This window comes from Solanum stenotomum, chromosome 1 (genome assembly GCF_019186545.1).
Source record: "Solanum stenotomum isolate F172 chromosome 1, ASM1918654v1, whole genome shotgun sequence".
In the NCBI taxonomy this organism is placed as follows: domain Eukaryota; kingdom Viridiplantae; phylum Streptophyta; class Magnoliopsida; order Solanales; family Solanaceae; genus Solanum; species Solanum stenotomum.
Genome location: NC_064282.1, coordinates 18,009,974 through 18,027,553, shown reverse-complemented (window position 1 = coordinate 18,027,553; position 17,580 = coordinate 18,009,974). Strand labels below are relative to the sequence as shown.

At 33.8% G+C, this 17,580-nt stretch overlaps 3 protein-coding genes across 3 annotated transcripts; all 3 read left to right on the top strand.

The window, feature by feature from the left end:
* Window positions 1-462: 462 nt before the first annotated feature.
* On the top strand, window positions 463-2,420 carry LOC125851657 (transcription termination factor MTEF18, mitochondrial). The gene is given in 2 exon segments (XM_049531430.1): window positions 463-508; window positions 511-2,420. Coding segments are annotated over 2 exon segments (1,887 nt in total). The 3' UTR covers window positions 2,352-2,420.
* A 2,394-nt stretch (window positions 2,421-4,814) lies between these two features.
* Window positions 4,815-8,276, top strand: LOC125847610 (uncharacterized). Its single transcript, XM_049527253.1, has 2 exons — window positions 4,815-5,108; window positions 7,945-8,276. The coding sequence occupies exons 1-2, from the start codon at window positions 4,884-4,886 to the stop codon at window positions 8,017-8,019; spliced, it is 300 nt and encodes a 99-aa protein (XP_049383210.1). The 5' UTR covers window positions 4,815-4,883; the 3' UTR covers window positions 8,020-8,276.
* Window positions 8,277-8,869: 593 nt separating this feature from the next.
* On the top strand, window positions 8,870-12,318 carry LOC125847599 (putative pentatricopeptide repeat-containing protein At3g25970). The gene is made up of 2 exons (XM_049527242.1): window positions 8,870-11,282; window positions 11,841-12,318. The coding sequence occupies exon 1, from the start codon at window positions 9,045-9,047 to the stop codon at window positions 11,136-11,138; it is 2,094 nt and encodes a 697-aa protein (XP_049383199.1). The 5' UTR covers window positions 8,870-9,044; the 3' UTR covers window positions 11,139-11,282; window positions 11,841-12,318.
* The last annotated feature ends 5,262 nt before the right edge of the window (window positions 12,319-17,580 follow it).

Genomic DNA, 17,580 nt, shown 5'->3' with positions numbered 1-17,580 from the left:
GTCTATTTAATTTAAATTTAAAATACTTTAGATTTTTTGAAAATATTTGAATATATTTTTTATAAAATTGCTATTTTTTTCAAATTTTATTTCTGTATCAAAAGTTTTTTTAATACCTTTTAGACTTCAGATTAAATTTTTTATGTAAGTTTTGAATTAAATTAAACAATATAAGAAGACACCTTTGAACTATAATTTATTAGGTCACGTAAAATGTACAAATATTAAGAATCAATATTAACTTACTTTACTTTATGAACAGTGCTTTCAGAAAAAAGATAAATAGTGTCTTTAACCAATTAAAAATGACTAAAAAAATATTTCCTCCTATTTATCGGATCAAATTTGTCATTCATTGCACAAATTGAATTAAAAAAAAAACTATAACTTAATAGAAATGACTCAAAATGACTTAAAGAAAAAAATGATTGATCCAAACATACAAATACTAATATTACAGGGATGATACTGCAACTTCTTCAATTGTTCCAAAACAGTCAAAACCCACAGGCGATCCCTTGTGCAGTTCAGTTCAAGAAAAGCCGACAAACTCACCGGAATGTCCTCCGTCAGCACTCGCCGGAGGTAAACATTTTTCTACTAAATTCTCTATAAGACTACTGAAACACTACTTCCCAACTCAATCACCAGAAATGCTCTCTCGTTGTAAAACCCCAACACTTCAATCCCTCTATGTAACTTTCAAGCTCCAATTTTTCTCCACAAATACACACCAAAAGCTTCCAACACTGTCCAAGATTCCAGCAAAATATAGGCCCCAAGCGATTTTACAAGCTCAAGAAGTACTCACTGAATACTTCCATAGCACTAGAACCTTACCCTTCTGTTTTGCTGAGTACATGGGTAAAAACTCGCGATTTTCCCTTTTGGCTCTTGTTTCTAAAGTCCCATTTTCTCGTAATCGCTTTCCCAATTCCATTCAGAGGTTCTTAAGGTACCACCCCATTAATGAATTTGAGTTTTTCTTTGAGAGCATTGGTATAAATCATGTAGAAATTAGTTCTATGTTGCATATGAACAAATGCTTCTTGTGTGAAGACTCTAAAGTTTTTGATGCTGCTTGTTCTCTTGCTTGTTATGGTTTCCCCTGGAACAAATTGTGTATTTTGTACAAAGGGGATGTTTCAATTTTTAGTAAAGAGCCTTATGAATTGGAAGAGAGGTTTTCGTATATTGAACGATACGGGTTTTGTAATGTTGCTGTTATTGGTATTTGCCTAGCTTTCCCACATGTCCTGGGTGAAAAGAGTGAGGATGAAATTGATATGCTGTTTGATGATTTGAAAAGGGTGTTTCTGGATTTTGATCTTGCAAGTTCTGTAGAGGGAAATGTACATGCTTGGTTTGAGATTTGTAGGAAAATTGCAATGTTTTATGAATTGGGTTGTGAGAAAGGGAAGATTGGTGAATTGATGGGAAGAAATAAAAGCATTTTTGTTGATTACTCTAAAGAGGTTTTGGCTGAAAAGATTGATTTTTTTTGTAGACTAGATGTGAGAAAAGAAGAGATTGGACTTTTAGTTCTATCGAAGCCTGAGATTTTGAGTTTTGATTTGGAAGTTCGTATGATTTCGACGGTAGGATTTTTGAAACATTTTGGGTTGGGTGTAAATAAACGAAAATTGATTGCCCAAACATACCAATACATTATGGGTAGAAATAGAATAGCTAATGTACCTCATGTTTTGAGATCATTGGATCTAAATGAATGGTTCTTTGACAGACTAAAAAATGGTGGTCATGGTCTGTTAGGTAACTATGTTATTGGCAGTGTTGAAGACTTTGACGAAGATTATGCAGAGCATTTGCAGAAAATTCAGGCAACGAGAACACCCTTTCATACCCTTCATAAATTAAATTTCTTGAATGGGATTGGCTTTGGAGAAAACAAGCTGACAATGAAAGTGTTGTCTCTGTTGCATGGTCCAGGTGATGAGTTACAGGAACGGTTTGATTGCCTACTTCGTGGTGGAATTAAGTTATCGACACTCTGCAAAATGCTTACAGTGTCTCCAAAGATTCTGAACCAGAAAGCTGAATTTCTTGAGCAAAAAATAAAATTTCTTTTCCTGGATATGGGATTATCACAGGAGGAGCTTTGTGCTTTCCCATCCTGTTTATGTTATGACTTGGAGAAGAGGATAAAGCCCCGTTGCCAATTCCATAAGTGGCTTAGAGAACAGGATTGGTGTCCGTATAAATATTCTCTTGCAAGTATTGTTGCCACTAGTGATAAAATGTTTATGGCTCGCATCTCTGACATTCATCCAGATGCCCCTAAAAAGTGGTCTGATAGTTTCTCAAAGGAAAATGATTCAATAAGTTGCTAAGGCACATCAGAGTGCTAATTGTTGGTCAATCTTTTAGATGGTTATCAAATGAAAAGATTTTGACTTGTACATCCTTCTTGTTTTATTGCTCTTGATAGCTCATTGTGAGATTTTAAAACAATTGCATGGCTTGTGACTGAAACACAAGCTGTAACTGTCACGTTGACATTATAATGAAAAGTGCAAATTATCCAGATTTATCAGCACAAGTTTGATCTATGCTGTCTGAAGGAGTAAATTTGTGTTAATAAGTTTTGTACAATCAGAAGCAGGAATTGTCCATTGACTAACAAGTTGTTTCCTTGGTTTTCATTTTTCAAAAAATGGTAGTAGTTCAACAATGAACGGAAGATGGCTTCAGTGCCAAATATCAATATCTTCTTGAGTGATTGTGATGAAATATGTTCCAAATCAGGTTTTTGTCTAACTGGAAATAAATGCCTTTTTTGTGTTTCCAGTTGTATCGTGCGAGTGGGACTAAGGGGATACATTGAAAACTACCTGCAGTTAAGTTGATCAGTTGAATAGTATTAATATTATGGAATATCAATTGACTTCAGGACTACAATGCTGCTAAAAGTGTGCCTTTTACTTGCAACTTTGATATAGATAAGTAGTAAAAAGAAAAACATCTCCCTAAAACGCGAGCATTGTGTTAAACTTATCTAGAAGCTCAGCAGGTGCTTTTTTCTGTGTTAGCCAGGTGGTTTCCTGCTTGCAATGAATCAAATCAGCTGGGGCAATTAAGTTTAATTTCTAACAAAGAAGCTCTGAAGAGACGGGCGAGTCTTTTTGGTATCTAAATCTAACTCTTCTGTTCATGCATTAATAATATTCTGTATGTGAGTATGATGATAACAGTCACAACATCTTGGCAAGTTGTCTCTATATATTTTTATCTATGTAAAGTATAACTAACTATTAAATCACATGTTTAATAGTATCTCTTTAGTGCCAAAATCTTCCTGAAGGATTAATTTCACGATTTCAAGTTGCAGAAAAGGAGTAGGAAAGGTAACAAGTTCACTTTTTCCTCATCAATTCGTGTGCCTTTATAATGACTTGTCTAATATTAGCATCCTATATTGTGATAATTCTTTCTCTAGCTTGTGTTTGAATATGGTGAAAGTTACAGTCCCTTAGCCCTTAGGGGGACCTGCTTAAATGGTGAAAGTTACTACCTCCTAAGCCAGAGTGAGGGGTTCACACTTCACACCGTCTTGAGTATTTAGTGATATTTATTACAGAAAGAGTCCCAATGGACATGGTATGCACCAGCCATCTACTTCCTTTATTTCCGCTGGTTTGACATGTTTACTAAGTTTGTTTCAGTTGTAAGTCGAATCCTTGTGCATTTTTGTTTTCTGCATCACTTCTCAATCTATTGCTGCTGGTAGTGTAATTTACTGGTTGAAAATGGTAAAGTCTTCAAAGATTTGATGAGACTAAAGAACTATTACTCATAATTGAGACCCTTGCTCTGGTGATTTACTCGAGGGTTGCAGTACACCTGTTATGGATGAAACACGAATGATTCTTTTCCAGTTGATGCGCTAACTTGAAACTTGTAAAGATCACTAGAGATTAACTTTGAGGTTTTATCTCTCTGATTGTGTTCCTTACTTTCATTTGTTGTTGTTGACAACTACATCCAAAGGGAAATACTGTACCTACTTTAGTTTGGTAACACAGCTTGTATAATTTTAGAAAACTTATTTGTAAACCGCTGTCTCCTGAGTCTTTGTTTCTTCTGTTTCTACTGGAGACATGGAAGTAATTTTTCGTTGAAACCATTGAATTTTATGTGTACTGTTTTGAAGTGTGTTCTCTGGTTCTATGGTACATTGAAGGACAAACACTTATATTTCCATTATTGAAACCTTGAGTTTATCATATTTGTAATTACTAATATTCTTGTGGCATTACTTCTCTGGATGTCCATTCGTCTTAGACAAAGGTGTTAAATGAGCGGATTGTACTATATTTTGAGTAAGTTCAAATGGGTTGAATCTATAGATAGTTTAGTCATAATAACTCAAAGTTACTTGGGTCAAGAGAAAATTCTCAGGAGCATCCTATTTGGACACCTCTATTTTAACTCATATCCACGTTTTTTTCACATGTACTCACTTTGGGAACAACTTCAGACATGTTACATATGCGCAAAACTTCAAACAAAATCGACTGAATTCAGCCACAAATGGATAAAATTCATACAAAAATGATTGAAGCTTCACTCATATGAAACTCAAACACAGCATGTCTTTAAGTTGTGTCAAACATGCAAAATTGTTAGGCATTGCTGGTATGACTTAAATGCAAAAACAAGAACTGTTTTTTTTTTTCAAATTTCACAACGAAACATGTCAAAAGCTAACTGGCAAAAACTTATTAATTTACGGGTTCTAATGACAATGAGCCCAAAACTAGTTTTACTTTGGACCAACGGTGAGCCCAAACGAAAAGCCCATAGAACAAGGCCCTACTAAGCTCCTTACAACGACGCCGGTGATCGGACACGATGAAGCGGAAATGAACCAAAACGAAGAAAACGCCGCCGTTGACGGCACATCCCGATACCGATGGTGGGCCGCCGCGAGTACAGGTCAGTTACTATGGGGAATTTACGCTTATAGGAGAGGTTTTGCCGGCGAATGTCGAATGATGCCACTTAAAGCCTTCGCCGTCGCCTCGCTTTTCGTCGGCGCCACCGCCTCCGCCTCCATGGCTTCTCTTCGCGCCTGCGGCATCCACTCGGTAAATTCTCTCTTTGCTCTTACTTCTTTTATACACTAATGAAATTTGTCATTTTTTATAGTATTGTTGGAGTTCAGTTGACTAAACCTAAGCTGACTATATACTTGCAATCGGTAGGGGTTAGAGTTTTTAAGGTTTATGTATTTGTGCGGAGGAATTTAGAACTCAACTGACATTTGAAATAAATACTCCCTGTGACGGCATGGAGTTAAGATTCTAAGCTGTGGTGTTTATTGTTCTTTTGTGCTTTCCTCTGTTTACCACACCTTTCTGGAGTCCTTGGGCATTAGAATGAACAATTGCTAAGTTATAGCTTGAATGGAGATCCTATTCATCACTCAGTTGGAATAAATCAGAAGGCCTTTGGAATGCCTCCCAGCCATTCTTCAGGAAGGTGTTTTTCTTTTGTGGCAGAAAAAGGAAGATTGGAAAGAAAACCGAGGTTTACGATGGTGTTATTGTGCATTGTGTTGCATGCTAGTTATCTTCTAAACTACAACCTGCTATCTGGGTTCCTTTTTTGCTTTATATTACATGATTTTCTATTTTGCATGTCTAGGTGAATTCACACTTCTGAGATTTAGTGTTGAAGCTGAAAACTTTAATAATTAGAGTATGGAACATCCCATAGTAAGAATTCAAGCTTGTTTGGGCAATTAGGTTCTGACTTTCAATTATTTGGAACGATTGATAAGGTTTCATGGCCATAGGTCCGACAGTTCATTAGTAAGCATTAAGAACTTCTCCAATTATAGGTTGGATGAAGTTTATTTGCATTACTGAGAATAAATTCTGATAGCACCATTTCTCTGTGCTTGGTGAAGACTTGGTTTCAGTGCTGAAAATCTTTCTGCTTATACAAGTATTTGGCTGAACACAATGAATTAGAAATAGAAAGCAGAGGGAATCAATGATTGTTATTTGGCCGAGTTCTAGCTAGAAAGATGTAGATTACACACCGGAGGTTGATAAGAACTGAGGTTTGGAACCCTAATCTAAGTAGGCTTACCAGCGAAGCAACATGTACTTGATCCTGGGTGGGGGGAATATGTACAACATCCAATTTCATGAATATATCATGGAGGGTATTGGGAGAGAGTTGGATAAGAATGTTTTTTCAAGGAGAGATGAATCGTTAGTGCCTTTGTGATATCTCAAGTTGGTGATAGTGGAACTATTTTCTTGCTTTAATGGAAATTAGATTCAACCCATTGATACAAATTTCTGGAAGTATTTAGGATGCACTGAAGCATTTTGGGTAAAGTACTGTAGTGGATTCGGTGAAGTACTTAAAGCTTATGCTTCATCAAAAGAAGTATTGAAAGCTTATGGAAACAGCTCACACCTTCAAGCCAAGGCATATTTACTCGGTGACATGAAGAACTAATTTTTAGGTATCTTTTTCATAAGTATTTTGGGATGTCTTATTGCCTGCCTATGAATCTAAGCAACAGTTAGAATGATGGTTGAGTAACATTTTTGGATGGAATTATTTGCTCGGGATTGAGGCGTTGTTGTTGATGTTGGTGGTGGTCTTAGAAAATAGAAACAAATTGACGTTTAATGATTTTACATGTGTTACAAATTGGATGTGTTCATTGTTCGTGGAAAGTACTCAGCTATTGACATTTGACAAGTTACATGTTAGATTATTTGGTTTGACCTTGTGTTTTACATACGGTTATCTCATTTCATTTTTGTGGGATCATATGATATTGGAAAGAAACCGTGTTTTACTCATATTTCTGAAGTGTGCTGTTGCATGCACACAAAATTTGTGGAACTTGGATCACATACTTTTTTCTTCTTCTTTTATCTATTTATTCATCTTATCATCAGAAGACGGAAAGGATCCTTTCTTCCTCTCCTGTTTCCATTAGATCGAAAAAAATCATAAAATGAAATTCTTTTTTAACTAGTATGATGCGTTAGAACCTTGTTGTGTGTTACTGTGTTTGTCTACATGAAGCACATTGGCAAACTTAATCACTTGATCTTAAAGGGTAGGAAAAATGTTTATATACGGATGAAGTCCTACTGGAAGAAGATATAGATAAAGATAGGTATAGTTCAGGTGTAAAATTAACACCTTTTAATTTCATCCAGTACAAGGCTGGTCAATGTAATTTTTCAACTGCTGGCAAGGTATTCATGCAATAACTCAAATATCAATTTCATGTTGTAGTTTCTGTACTAAGGGCATGATGTCAGAAGACGGAGGGAGGAGGGAGAGAGAAGTGCATATAAATGAGCAGTGTCATACACAAAGAAGATCAGAAGGGATAGGTCTAGTTTAGTTGTAAACTTTGTGGTTTGTACATATGAGTAACTACCTGGAGATCCTATGTCTGTTTTCTAGCTACGACTCTTGGTATGATCTCATTTGCGCTTGTGTTGCTGGATAGGACCGCTGGCAATCAGTGATTTGAGGCAAAACAGGTCACCTAGTGGATTCATAAGTGCACGCAGGTGAACCGGACACCGCCATCAAATTATGACTTGTTTTGTAAGCGAGATGTGAGTTTCTCTCCAATAAGATGGATTTGAGCATTATCGCAGTGAGAAGCTCGGTTTAGACATCTGGATGGTGTTGAATGAGTAAAAGATTGAGCCACTCGCAAATATAAGGTGAGAATACCGTTTCATGCCACGTGTGCTAAGCAACCATTGGGTTAATGAAAGAATGGAACCCTGCTTCTTCATTTTGTGAGACCTGAAGAGTTACATAGAACTTTTTTATTGGGGGATACCCATTGAGTGTGTGTCTCCATAAGTTTCAATCAGTGTCATTTAATCTCCTTTTCTTCAGTTTTTAAATTTGTTGCAAAATGCACAGGTGGAAGACATGAAGGTTGTCGGGGAAAGTATAAGAACTGGACTTGGGTTGACACGAAGGGCACGAGAAGAGTGAATACTTCAGAGCACTATCGCGAATCAGTAGCCTTAAGACGATTGACCAAGGAAGATCTCCCCATCTTTGTGTAGTAGTTTCTTGCTAAACTCATTCCAAGGGGAGCACATATCTACCCAGGCATGTACCCAAGTAATAAAGTGGATGACATGTTTTTGTGTATACTTAATCGATAAGTATTTCCAACTATACACTGCCATGTTGTAGCATTATCAACTGCATCTACGACAAGAGCATCCGTTGTTTTGAGTTTTAAATTTTCTGCCTCAATAAATTATTTTAAAAATAGCATTCGCTTCCAAAAAACAAAAATCATTAAGACGGTACTTTTATTGCCTGGACAAAAGTTTAGAATGTTTCAATAAATCGGTGAATGATCATAAGCTCTAACTTATAGGCAATAATTGTACGTGTTTCTCAATATTATGATGTACGTACGAGTAAGATTGGTAATATTAATTCTCACAAGTTGTAATGTATTGACAAATCAGTTAAATTTATGTGTTGCTAAATTAATACTATTATAAAAGGTGGCTTTTCAGTAGACAAATTTGTTTGTTGGACTCTTATACTTACTACTTTGCCAATTGAATTCTTAAATTCGTTGAAATCCAATATATTAAACACCTCTGACCATTGATTGAACACGTGTCATTAATATTATTGACTCGGAAAGATGCGTGATTCTATGCGTTTTAAAGCAAGTGTAATAAATGAAAAATACCAAAGAAAAAACGAAAGGCAGTCATCTTCTTCAAGCAGCCTGTCGCTGCTGCCCCAACCAAATTTCTTAAACCCATTCCACTTCTTTCCTTCTTTCTTTGGATTACCTACCATTTCCCTGCTTCTTCTTCTTAACACCCCGCACACTGTCCCATCCCTAAATATTTTCTCAAACTTAACTTGTCAGGCTCAATAAATATTTTCAAGGTAGGATCCTTTTTAAAGAATTGAGCAAACTAACATTTTCAAGAATTGGTGTTGAGTTGAGTTCCCAAATATCTTTACTAGTAGTTTAGTCGTGAATGAAGCTACTGCTCTCATCCTTGTCTAAAGTAAGGGCAGCCCATTGTCGAGCTATCAAGTTAGCACACATCACTGATACATACATTGCCACTCCTATCTTAAACGGATACACAAAATGCAGAGAAATTGGTACTGCTCTCAAGATGTTCGACGAAATTCCCCACAGAGATACTGCTTCTTGGAACATCATGATTTCTGGATATGTCAATTCTGGGAGATTTCTGAGTGCTTGGGTGTTCCTTAATTTGATGAAAGAAGATGGGTTTTGTTTAAATGAATATACTTTTGGAAGCATACTGAAGGGTATTGCTTCTAATGGCTTATTGTCCTTAGGTCAACAGGTGCACTGTGATGTGGTTAAAATGGGCTATGTCGGGAATGTTTATGCCGCCAGTGCGCTATTGGACATGTATGCTAAGTGTGGAAAAGTTGACGATGCAAATGAAGTGTTTCAAACCATGCCTGAACGTAATTATGTCTCATGGAATGCTATAATAGCAGGGTATGCAGGGAAAGGTGATATAGATTATGGTTTTTGGTTGTTGAGAGGTATGGAGCAAGAGGGAGTGCAGCTGGATGATGGAACCTTCTCTCCGCTTTTAACGTTACTTAATGACGATAAGTTTTACAAGTTGACTATGCAGGTTCATGGAAAAGTTGAAAAACTTGGTTTAGGTTGTGAGGTCAAAGTGTTTAATGCTCTAATTACTGCGTATTCCCAATGTGGCAGTATTGAAAGTGCGGAAAGTGTTTTTGATGGTACTATTAGTTGCAGAGATTCAGTAACGTGGAATTCAATGCTAGCAGCTTATTTAGAACATGACAAGGAGAAGCAAGCATTTGAACTATTCTTGTACATGGAAAGGCTTGGGTTGGAAATGGATTCTTATACATATACTAGTATAATAAGTGGTTGTTTTGAGGTAAGACATAACAGTCAAGGGAAGTGTTTACATGCTTTGGTTATCAAGAGGGGATTGGAAAATGTAACTATAATCTCGACTGTGTTGATTTCGATGTATGTCAAATCATGCACAAACTCTATGGATGATGCACTGACAGTATTCGAAAACCTGGATGCAAAGGATTCTGTTTCTTGGAACTCCATTTTGACCGGATTGTCACAGAAGGGTTGGAGTGAAATTGTTTTCAAAAAGTTTACAAAGATGAGGGTGGAAAACCTGGAGATGGATGAGTATTCCTTTTCTGCCACCCTGAGATCGTGTTCAGATTTGGCTACTCTTCGATTTGGTCAACAAGTTCATGCCTTTGCACTAAAACTACGGTCTGAGTCATATAAGTATGTGAGCAGTGCTTTGATACTTATGTACTCCAACTGTGGAATCATTGAAGATGCTTGGAAGTCCTTTGAAGTTTCTCCCAAAGAGAGTTCGATATCTTGGAACTCGATCATGTTTGCTTATGCACAACATGGGCAGGGTAAGCTCGTGCTTGACCTCTTCTTCCTAATGAAACAAAGCGAAGTGAAAGTTGATCATATCACTTTTGTGGCAGTCTTGACTGCGTGCAGTCACACTGGTTTGGTTGAAGAAGGTTGCCGTTTTTTTGAGTCTATGGAAGCTGATTTTGGAATTGTTCCTAGAATGGAACATTATGCTTGTGCAATTGATTTACTTGGGCGGGCTGGGCGTCTTGAGGAGGCAAAAGATCTAGTTAAAGGGATGCCATTTGATCCTGATGCAATGGTTTTGAGAACTCTACTCGGTACTTGTCGATCATGCGGTGATATTGATTATGCAAGTGAGGTGGCTAGCCATTTGCTCGAATTGGAGCCGGGAGAGCATAGCACCTATGTTTTGCTCTCAGACATGTACCGACAATTCAAGAAGTGGGATAATATAGCTACTATTAAGAGGCTGATGAGGGAAAGGAATGTCACTAAGGTACCTGGTTGGAGTTGGATAGAAGTGCAAAACGAGGTGCATGCTTTCAATGTGGAGGACCTATCACATACTCATTGCCATGAGATTTATGCAAAATTGAGAGAGTTGACAGATGAGATCATGTTCTCTGAATCTGAAAATGCTAGCGGCTTAACGATTTCTACGGGTGATCAGGAATCAGTGGTTTAACAATGGATTCAAGCCAATGAGGTTCTTGTCAGTCTGGTGCCTTTATCTTGTCAAAATGGATAAGCATGATCTACTGAAAAGTTGACCCAGCCCTCAGGGAAGTATCTGTAGCTGCATCTGCTGTCTGAATAAATGGAGCACAAGGTTGTTCTCCAGTCTCCACTAGTAGTAATAGCTGCATTTGCAATTCCAGTTTTCCCACCCTTTTCGATCAGGCTTCAAGATATAAAATATCGGTTTAGCCAGCACATTAGTTGCTGTTCCACCAAAATCCACCCCTCAGATATTGCTTATACACTGTCTGCGGAGCGTCACTTGGAATTTTTCTGACCTTGAAAGTTTTTGGTCCTACTTCATAAGTGTTTTGACTTTTGTCCTGATTTTTTTTATCAGACTCTTGAAATCTAAAAGATAAACTGCCAAATATGTAAATTGGGTGAATAGTTTGGCTTTCCTGGTTCACAGCTTATGCTCTATCCGCCTCTTTCTGGTCCCCTTCCCAGCCTTACATCAATAACAATAGGCTTTACTTCTGGTGAAGTTGGCTGAACTTTGAGGTTTTATTTTGATCAACTGAAGTGGGTTCCTTCTTCTAGCTCCATGTTTCGTGGATACTGCATTTTTAATATAGGAGTGTCTGCTTATTTTAGTTACATGCACTTAGTTTTATGAATTTAAGCAGAGGAATGATCCTTGATGCAGGAATACCAACGTGCAGATTGTGTCAAATACTCCACTAGTATTAACACTTTCTCATTTGATGATACTTTGCTGTCCTTGATGCAAGAACAGAAAAGAGAGAATATCGGTGAAGCTGATGATTTGCATCTTTAAATTCAGATAGCAAGGAACTATAGTTTGCATGAACAGGTGGAGGAAGTACATCGAACTATGAAGATTCAAGCGAAGTTCAATAGAGCCAAGAGTGCATCATGAAGAATCTAGATGCTATTAAAGTCATTTTGGATAGGTCACAGAAACTACCAAGCACATTGACAGGAAGAGCTTGGAACGCGTCAACAACAAATGATCACAAAAGTTTTGCAGCTCAAACTGAATCAGTAAAGCACAAGATGCTATGCAAGAAGAAGTATTGACATGCTATTCTGCAGCATCGTGGATCCTGTGTGAACGATTCAAGAAGTTGAATGTTTTTACTGATTGACTAGATATGTAAGACTGTTTAAATTGTCCACTGTCAGGACAGAGTCATCTTAGGTGAAGGGCGGTTTGGTCCACACCCTTCCCTTGAAAATTATGTAGGGTAAAATGTTAGTAGTAATTATGAATGTATATCTTATTTTACTCTCTCTTAGCACAACTGAGAAGAAAATTTGCACACCTCAAATTCATGGCTTCGCCACTGTCCACTATACTTACATAGATTTGTTCAATTTGAAAAATCAAGAGATAACTTACTCACTTTTCTGGTTTTGGCTTGACATAGTTTGGGAAAGTTAAGAAGACTTCTGAATCTTGTGGTCTTAAACTAAGCATATGTAAAATGTATCAAAATGTGTTTTAATCATGGAGTCTTAAACATATCATGTGGAAAGTTGAAATTAAGGAATTGCTAAAAAGAGAAAGAAAAATTCTTTTTTAAAACATATTAAAATGAAAAATAAGATAAACAAATTGAAATTGATGGAGCACCATTTTACGTCTTGTTACCTTTATTATTAAGTACTTTTCATTTTCTAATATTAATATAATTTATAGTAATTATGAGTGATATGGTAAAATTATTTATTTATTTTTAAGGGTGGGTAAGTAAAACATGAATGTTGGGAGAAATTATTTAGTTACCGAATATTAATGGTCATCCAATCAATTATTGATTTATAATAAAATTCTCTTTATTTTATAATTTGGACAAGTAACTTGTAATAATTACTTTTAATATAAAGGCCAAATAATATAAAACAGAGAGATGAAGTACTAATAATTGATTCTTTTGACTAGATTTTCTCATGAACTACGTACTTAAAGGTCGTTTGAATTAACTTAAAAAAAGTGACTTTTAAGTTAAAAATAAAAAATCAAGCTGAAATGACTTTTAAGTCAAAAAATAAAAAGTAGGGGGAGACCTACTTTTGATTTTTGATTTATTAGTCATTTTAAACTTATTTTAAGTCATTTTTGACCTTGTCAAACACTTCTTATTTTAAGTCATTTTTGACTTATTTTAAGTTATTTTTTTATATTTGTCAAACACTTTCAGAAATTAAAAACTGACTTAAAAGTAGATTTGACCAACTTTTAAGTCAATTCAAACACCCTCTAAAACTAACTTGAAAATTATGGTCATAGCGTTTGGACATGAAATCATAGTTTAGAGAAATAATAGGACCCTAGTTAAGTTTAAATATGTTGATGAAATTTTGGATATAATTTGGAGGGTACTTATGTCTTTTTCCCTTTATTTTACAAGAAACTTGACCAAGTTAATGTTTACATTATCTATATTTAATTTTTGTAATCTCCTTTTAAGGCATACTAATTATTATATGTACCAACTTACTTTGAAAATCTCTTGTATTTTCAGTATAAAAGGAACCATTATCAAGTACCTACAAAGTACAAACACATCTAATTAAGTATCACAAATAATTGTTTGAGATGGAAAAATCAAAGAATGCTATAATATGCATGATTTTTATCATGTTTGTTTTTTATTCACCATTAATTCATGCTACACAAGAGCCATTATTTGCACCTCAACCAACAACATTTGAATTATTTTTTCCAAGTCGTAGCACTGCCATAAAAAAAACGAGTATGTTAACTATTACAAATTTCATATATACTTTTAGTCTTTTTATATTTTTTATTGATTGAAATATATCTAATTTTATAATCTTTTTTTTTAATGTGTATAACATTTTTTTTCCGTGTATTTCAGGAAATTGCTTTACAACAGTGTGCAAAGAAGGCAAATGTTGCTGTGCTTATTTTTTACATAGATGTATGATATGTTGTTAGAAGGATGAAATAATATATTTATCTCTTCATGCTTAAAAGAGTTTTCTTGTATTATTTTCCTTTTTATATGCATATTTATTTTATTTTTATTTTTTCCATAGTATTTGTCACAATTTAAAATGAGATGGTTAATTATGTTGAATTCTGCACCTAGTAAGAATGAATTAAAGAATTCTTAATGAACCGTTTATAAACATCAATAATTAATATGAATTCAACAAGTCAAATCATATAGCAATACTAATAATTAACAGGATTTTTTTTTGTAAAAATGTGATCTGAATTTATTTTTGTAATAAATTAAGTTTCTACTCAAAAGATGACATGGTATGATTATATATGTGCAAACAAAAATTCACTAATAAATTAATCAAACAATAAATATTTTTGACCAAAATTATTGAGCAGAAAGGACCCTAGACCCTGCACATTTAATGTAAAATTTGATTGATGAAGAAACTCTTTTAAGCAATTTGATGAAAATTTTAGTCCCCTCGAGAGAACTCCTCCATTTTTAATTTTTTAATCTAATTTTAACTTCATACGGAATTTAATAAAATTAAAGTAACATAGACTTTTAAATTTTGTGGTCTTAGAATAAAGATATATAAAATGTATCAAAACTTCATTTAATTTTGGGATCTTGAACATATCATATGAAAAATTGAAACTAAAGAGTTGCCAAAGAATACTTTATATCCGATTTTCCCCTTATTATTATTATTATTATTATTATGTATAATGTATAATCCATTTTCTTATGTTTAGATGACTTAGGGGTGATTTGGTACAAATATTGATAATGCAGGGATTAGTAACACGTGGATTAACAATGCATGGATTAGCAATGCAGGAATTAGCAATAAAGGAATTGTTTTTTATCGAGTGTTTGGTTCATTGCTTCCCACTTAATCTTGTGTTTGATTTATAACTCTACAAAAAAAATTTCATATTATACCCTTGTGTTATTATGAGTAGAGGTGTACATGGTTCAGTTTGGATCGGTTATTGGTTAAAACCAAAATCAAATCAATCTAGTCGATTTTTTAAATTTCTAAAACCCAACCAAACCAAACGAAAAAAATAACCGTCGATTTGGCTATTGTCGGTTTGAAAGTAATAAAATTTTTAAGGACATATGTATCTCGATAGACACGAACAATTAGTATATGAACAATCCACATGAAAGCTATTGCCGGTTCAATTAAGCAATACTAGAGTTATTATTACACGAACAAAGTGATTCAATTAAGAGAAAATGTGACTATCTTATGTGAGGTAGGATAGGTAAAGACTAGAGTAAAAGATTTTGATGGATGGAACTAGGATTGTAATAGTTGGGCTAAAATTTATGTGTTGAGCTTGAGAAAATAGTAAAGTTAAAGACTTAAGTTAATTAAAATTTAACAAAATATTTATATTTTATTTACGAATAATATATAAATAATTATAAAACTTATATATCTAATTTATCAGTTCGGTTTGGTTATTTTTACGATTGTTTTTTAGTAAAACCAAAACCAAACCAAATAGTGTCAGCTTTCAAAATTTAAAACCAAATCTAACCAAACCAAACCAAATATCGATTTTTTTAATCGGTTTGGTTTGGATTGCGGTTCGATTTGATTTTTTAACCATAATCATAAACAACCCTAATTATGAGATTGTTTATTTCAAATAATTGGATCAAGGTAGATAACCATAATATATATATATATATATATATATATATATATATATATATATCCAATGAGGGGAAAATGCACATTAAATTTCCTCTATCTTATTTCCCTCCGTTTTTTTAATTTACATTACCCCTTTTTTAAGGCTTAAAGAAACCCAACATCTACAAGTAGAAATAAAATGGAATTTTCTGCCATGAAAGTGTCTACAATATGCATTTTTGTCATTTATTGTACGATAAGAGATCAAATAACTAGTGGCACTTCATGAACTTCAAGAGATCAATTTTTTTTAAAAAAATAATCAAATAAATAAGCTCTAAATAAATGGTGGCTCGGGAATCAAGGAAGAAAATAAAGAGAAGAAGAAGAAGAAAATTTTAAAAATGAATATATGGTCATTTGTGTGTGTTTTGCAGAAGTTTGATAAAGAATTGATTATTTCTTTTTAAGGGGGTGGTTATTTCATTTTTAAAGTAATTCAGAGGGGTAATTAGACGTTTTATAAAGTATAAGTGTCTAATTGAATATTGATAATAGGTTAGAGGGTCATTTGTTTATTTTGTCACTAATATTTTTCACTTTTTTTTTTCATCTTGGAAAATAATATTTATTACATAGGTAAATTTATGGCATAGATTTTTATATTAAAAAAAAGTATCATAATTTTAAAGAAGTAAAAAACAATAAAGATTGTCGATGTAAGAATATAATGTGCATTTTAAAAAAACTAATTGGCATATAGGGGGAGAAAATGTCTATTTTTCAAAGTAGAAAGAAAAAAATAATTTTTAAAGTAAAATTGGAGAGTGACAAGATCTTTTTCATTTGGTCAAATACAAGATCTAATTAAGTTAACAAGCCCAAATTTATTTAAGGCATCCTAATTATTATATGTATCTACTTACTTAAAAACTCCTTCTGTTTTCACTATAAAAAGAATCAACCTACAAGCACTTCAGCAGAGTAAATAGATAAAAAAAAAAAAAAACCTCTAAATAATTGTTTGAGATGGCAAAATCAGGCAAATCTATGATATACATGATTTTTATCATGTTTGTTCTTTTCTTCATATTAACTCAGGCAACACAAGAGCCGTCATATGCACCTGAAGCATCATCAACATCAATGTCAGTTAAATTATCTACTACGAGTCGTAATGCTCACGTGCTTGTTAAAGATATATTTATTTTGATAAATTTCATATTTTTATTTTCTTATTCCTCTTGTTGGTTAAAATATATTTAATTCTATAAAAAATAAATGTGTAACTTAAGAATAGATATAGATTTAGAGATATTAAATAACTCGGAATCACATTCAAATTTGGAATGTTTAAAATTAATATTTGATGTGTAATTTCAATATAACATTTTTTTCTCATTTTAAAATATACATATTTTTTAAATCTTTTCATCTTTTATGTAAGTAACATATTGTTTTTGTGTATTTCAGGTTGCATTAACGCATCAATGTGCAAAGATGGTGATTGCTGCATTTGTGATTTAGGCGAATGCATTCGATGTTGTAATCAATGATGTAACAAAATCATTTATATTTTAAATTATAAATTTAAATATAATGAAATGATTGAATATATATATGCTTAAAAAATTGTCTTAAAATATAAGCAATACAGAACAAGAAAACATAGACAAAAGATATAGAGAGTATAATGTAGAGATCACTTTATTCAAATGCATTACGGTCTCTTGCTATGGTTAATGACAATCATATTTATAGGTCGAGAAATCACTTCAATAGTCACTATATTAAAT

Excerpts from the sequence above, each read along its gene's own strand:
- LOC125847599 (XM_049527242.1), top strand. The coding sequence starts at position 9,045 with ATGAAGCTACTGCTCTCATCCTTGTCTAAAGTAAGGGCAGCCCATTGT.
- LOC125847610 (XM_049527253.1), top strand. The coding sequence starts at position 4,884 with ATGAACCAAAACGAAGAAAACGCCGCCGTTGACGGCACATCCCGATAC. Across the intron at positions 5,109-7,944 it reads GCGCCTGCGGCATCCACTCG|GTGGAAGACATGAAGGTTGT; the intron begins GTAAATTCTCTC and ends CAAAATGCACAG.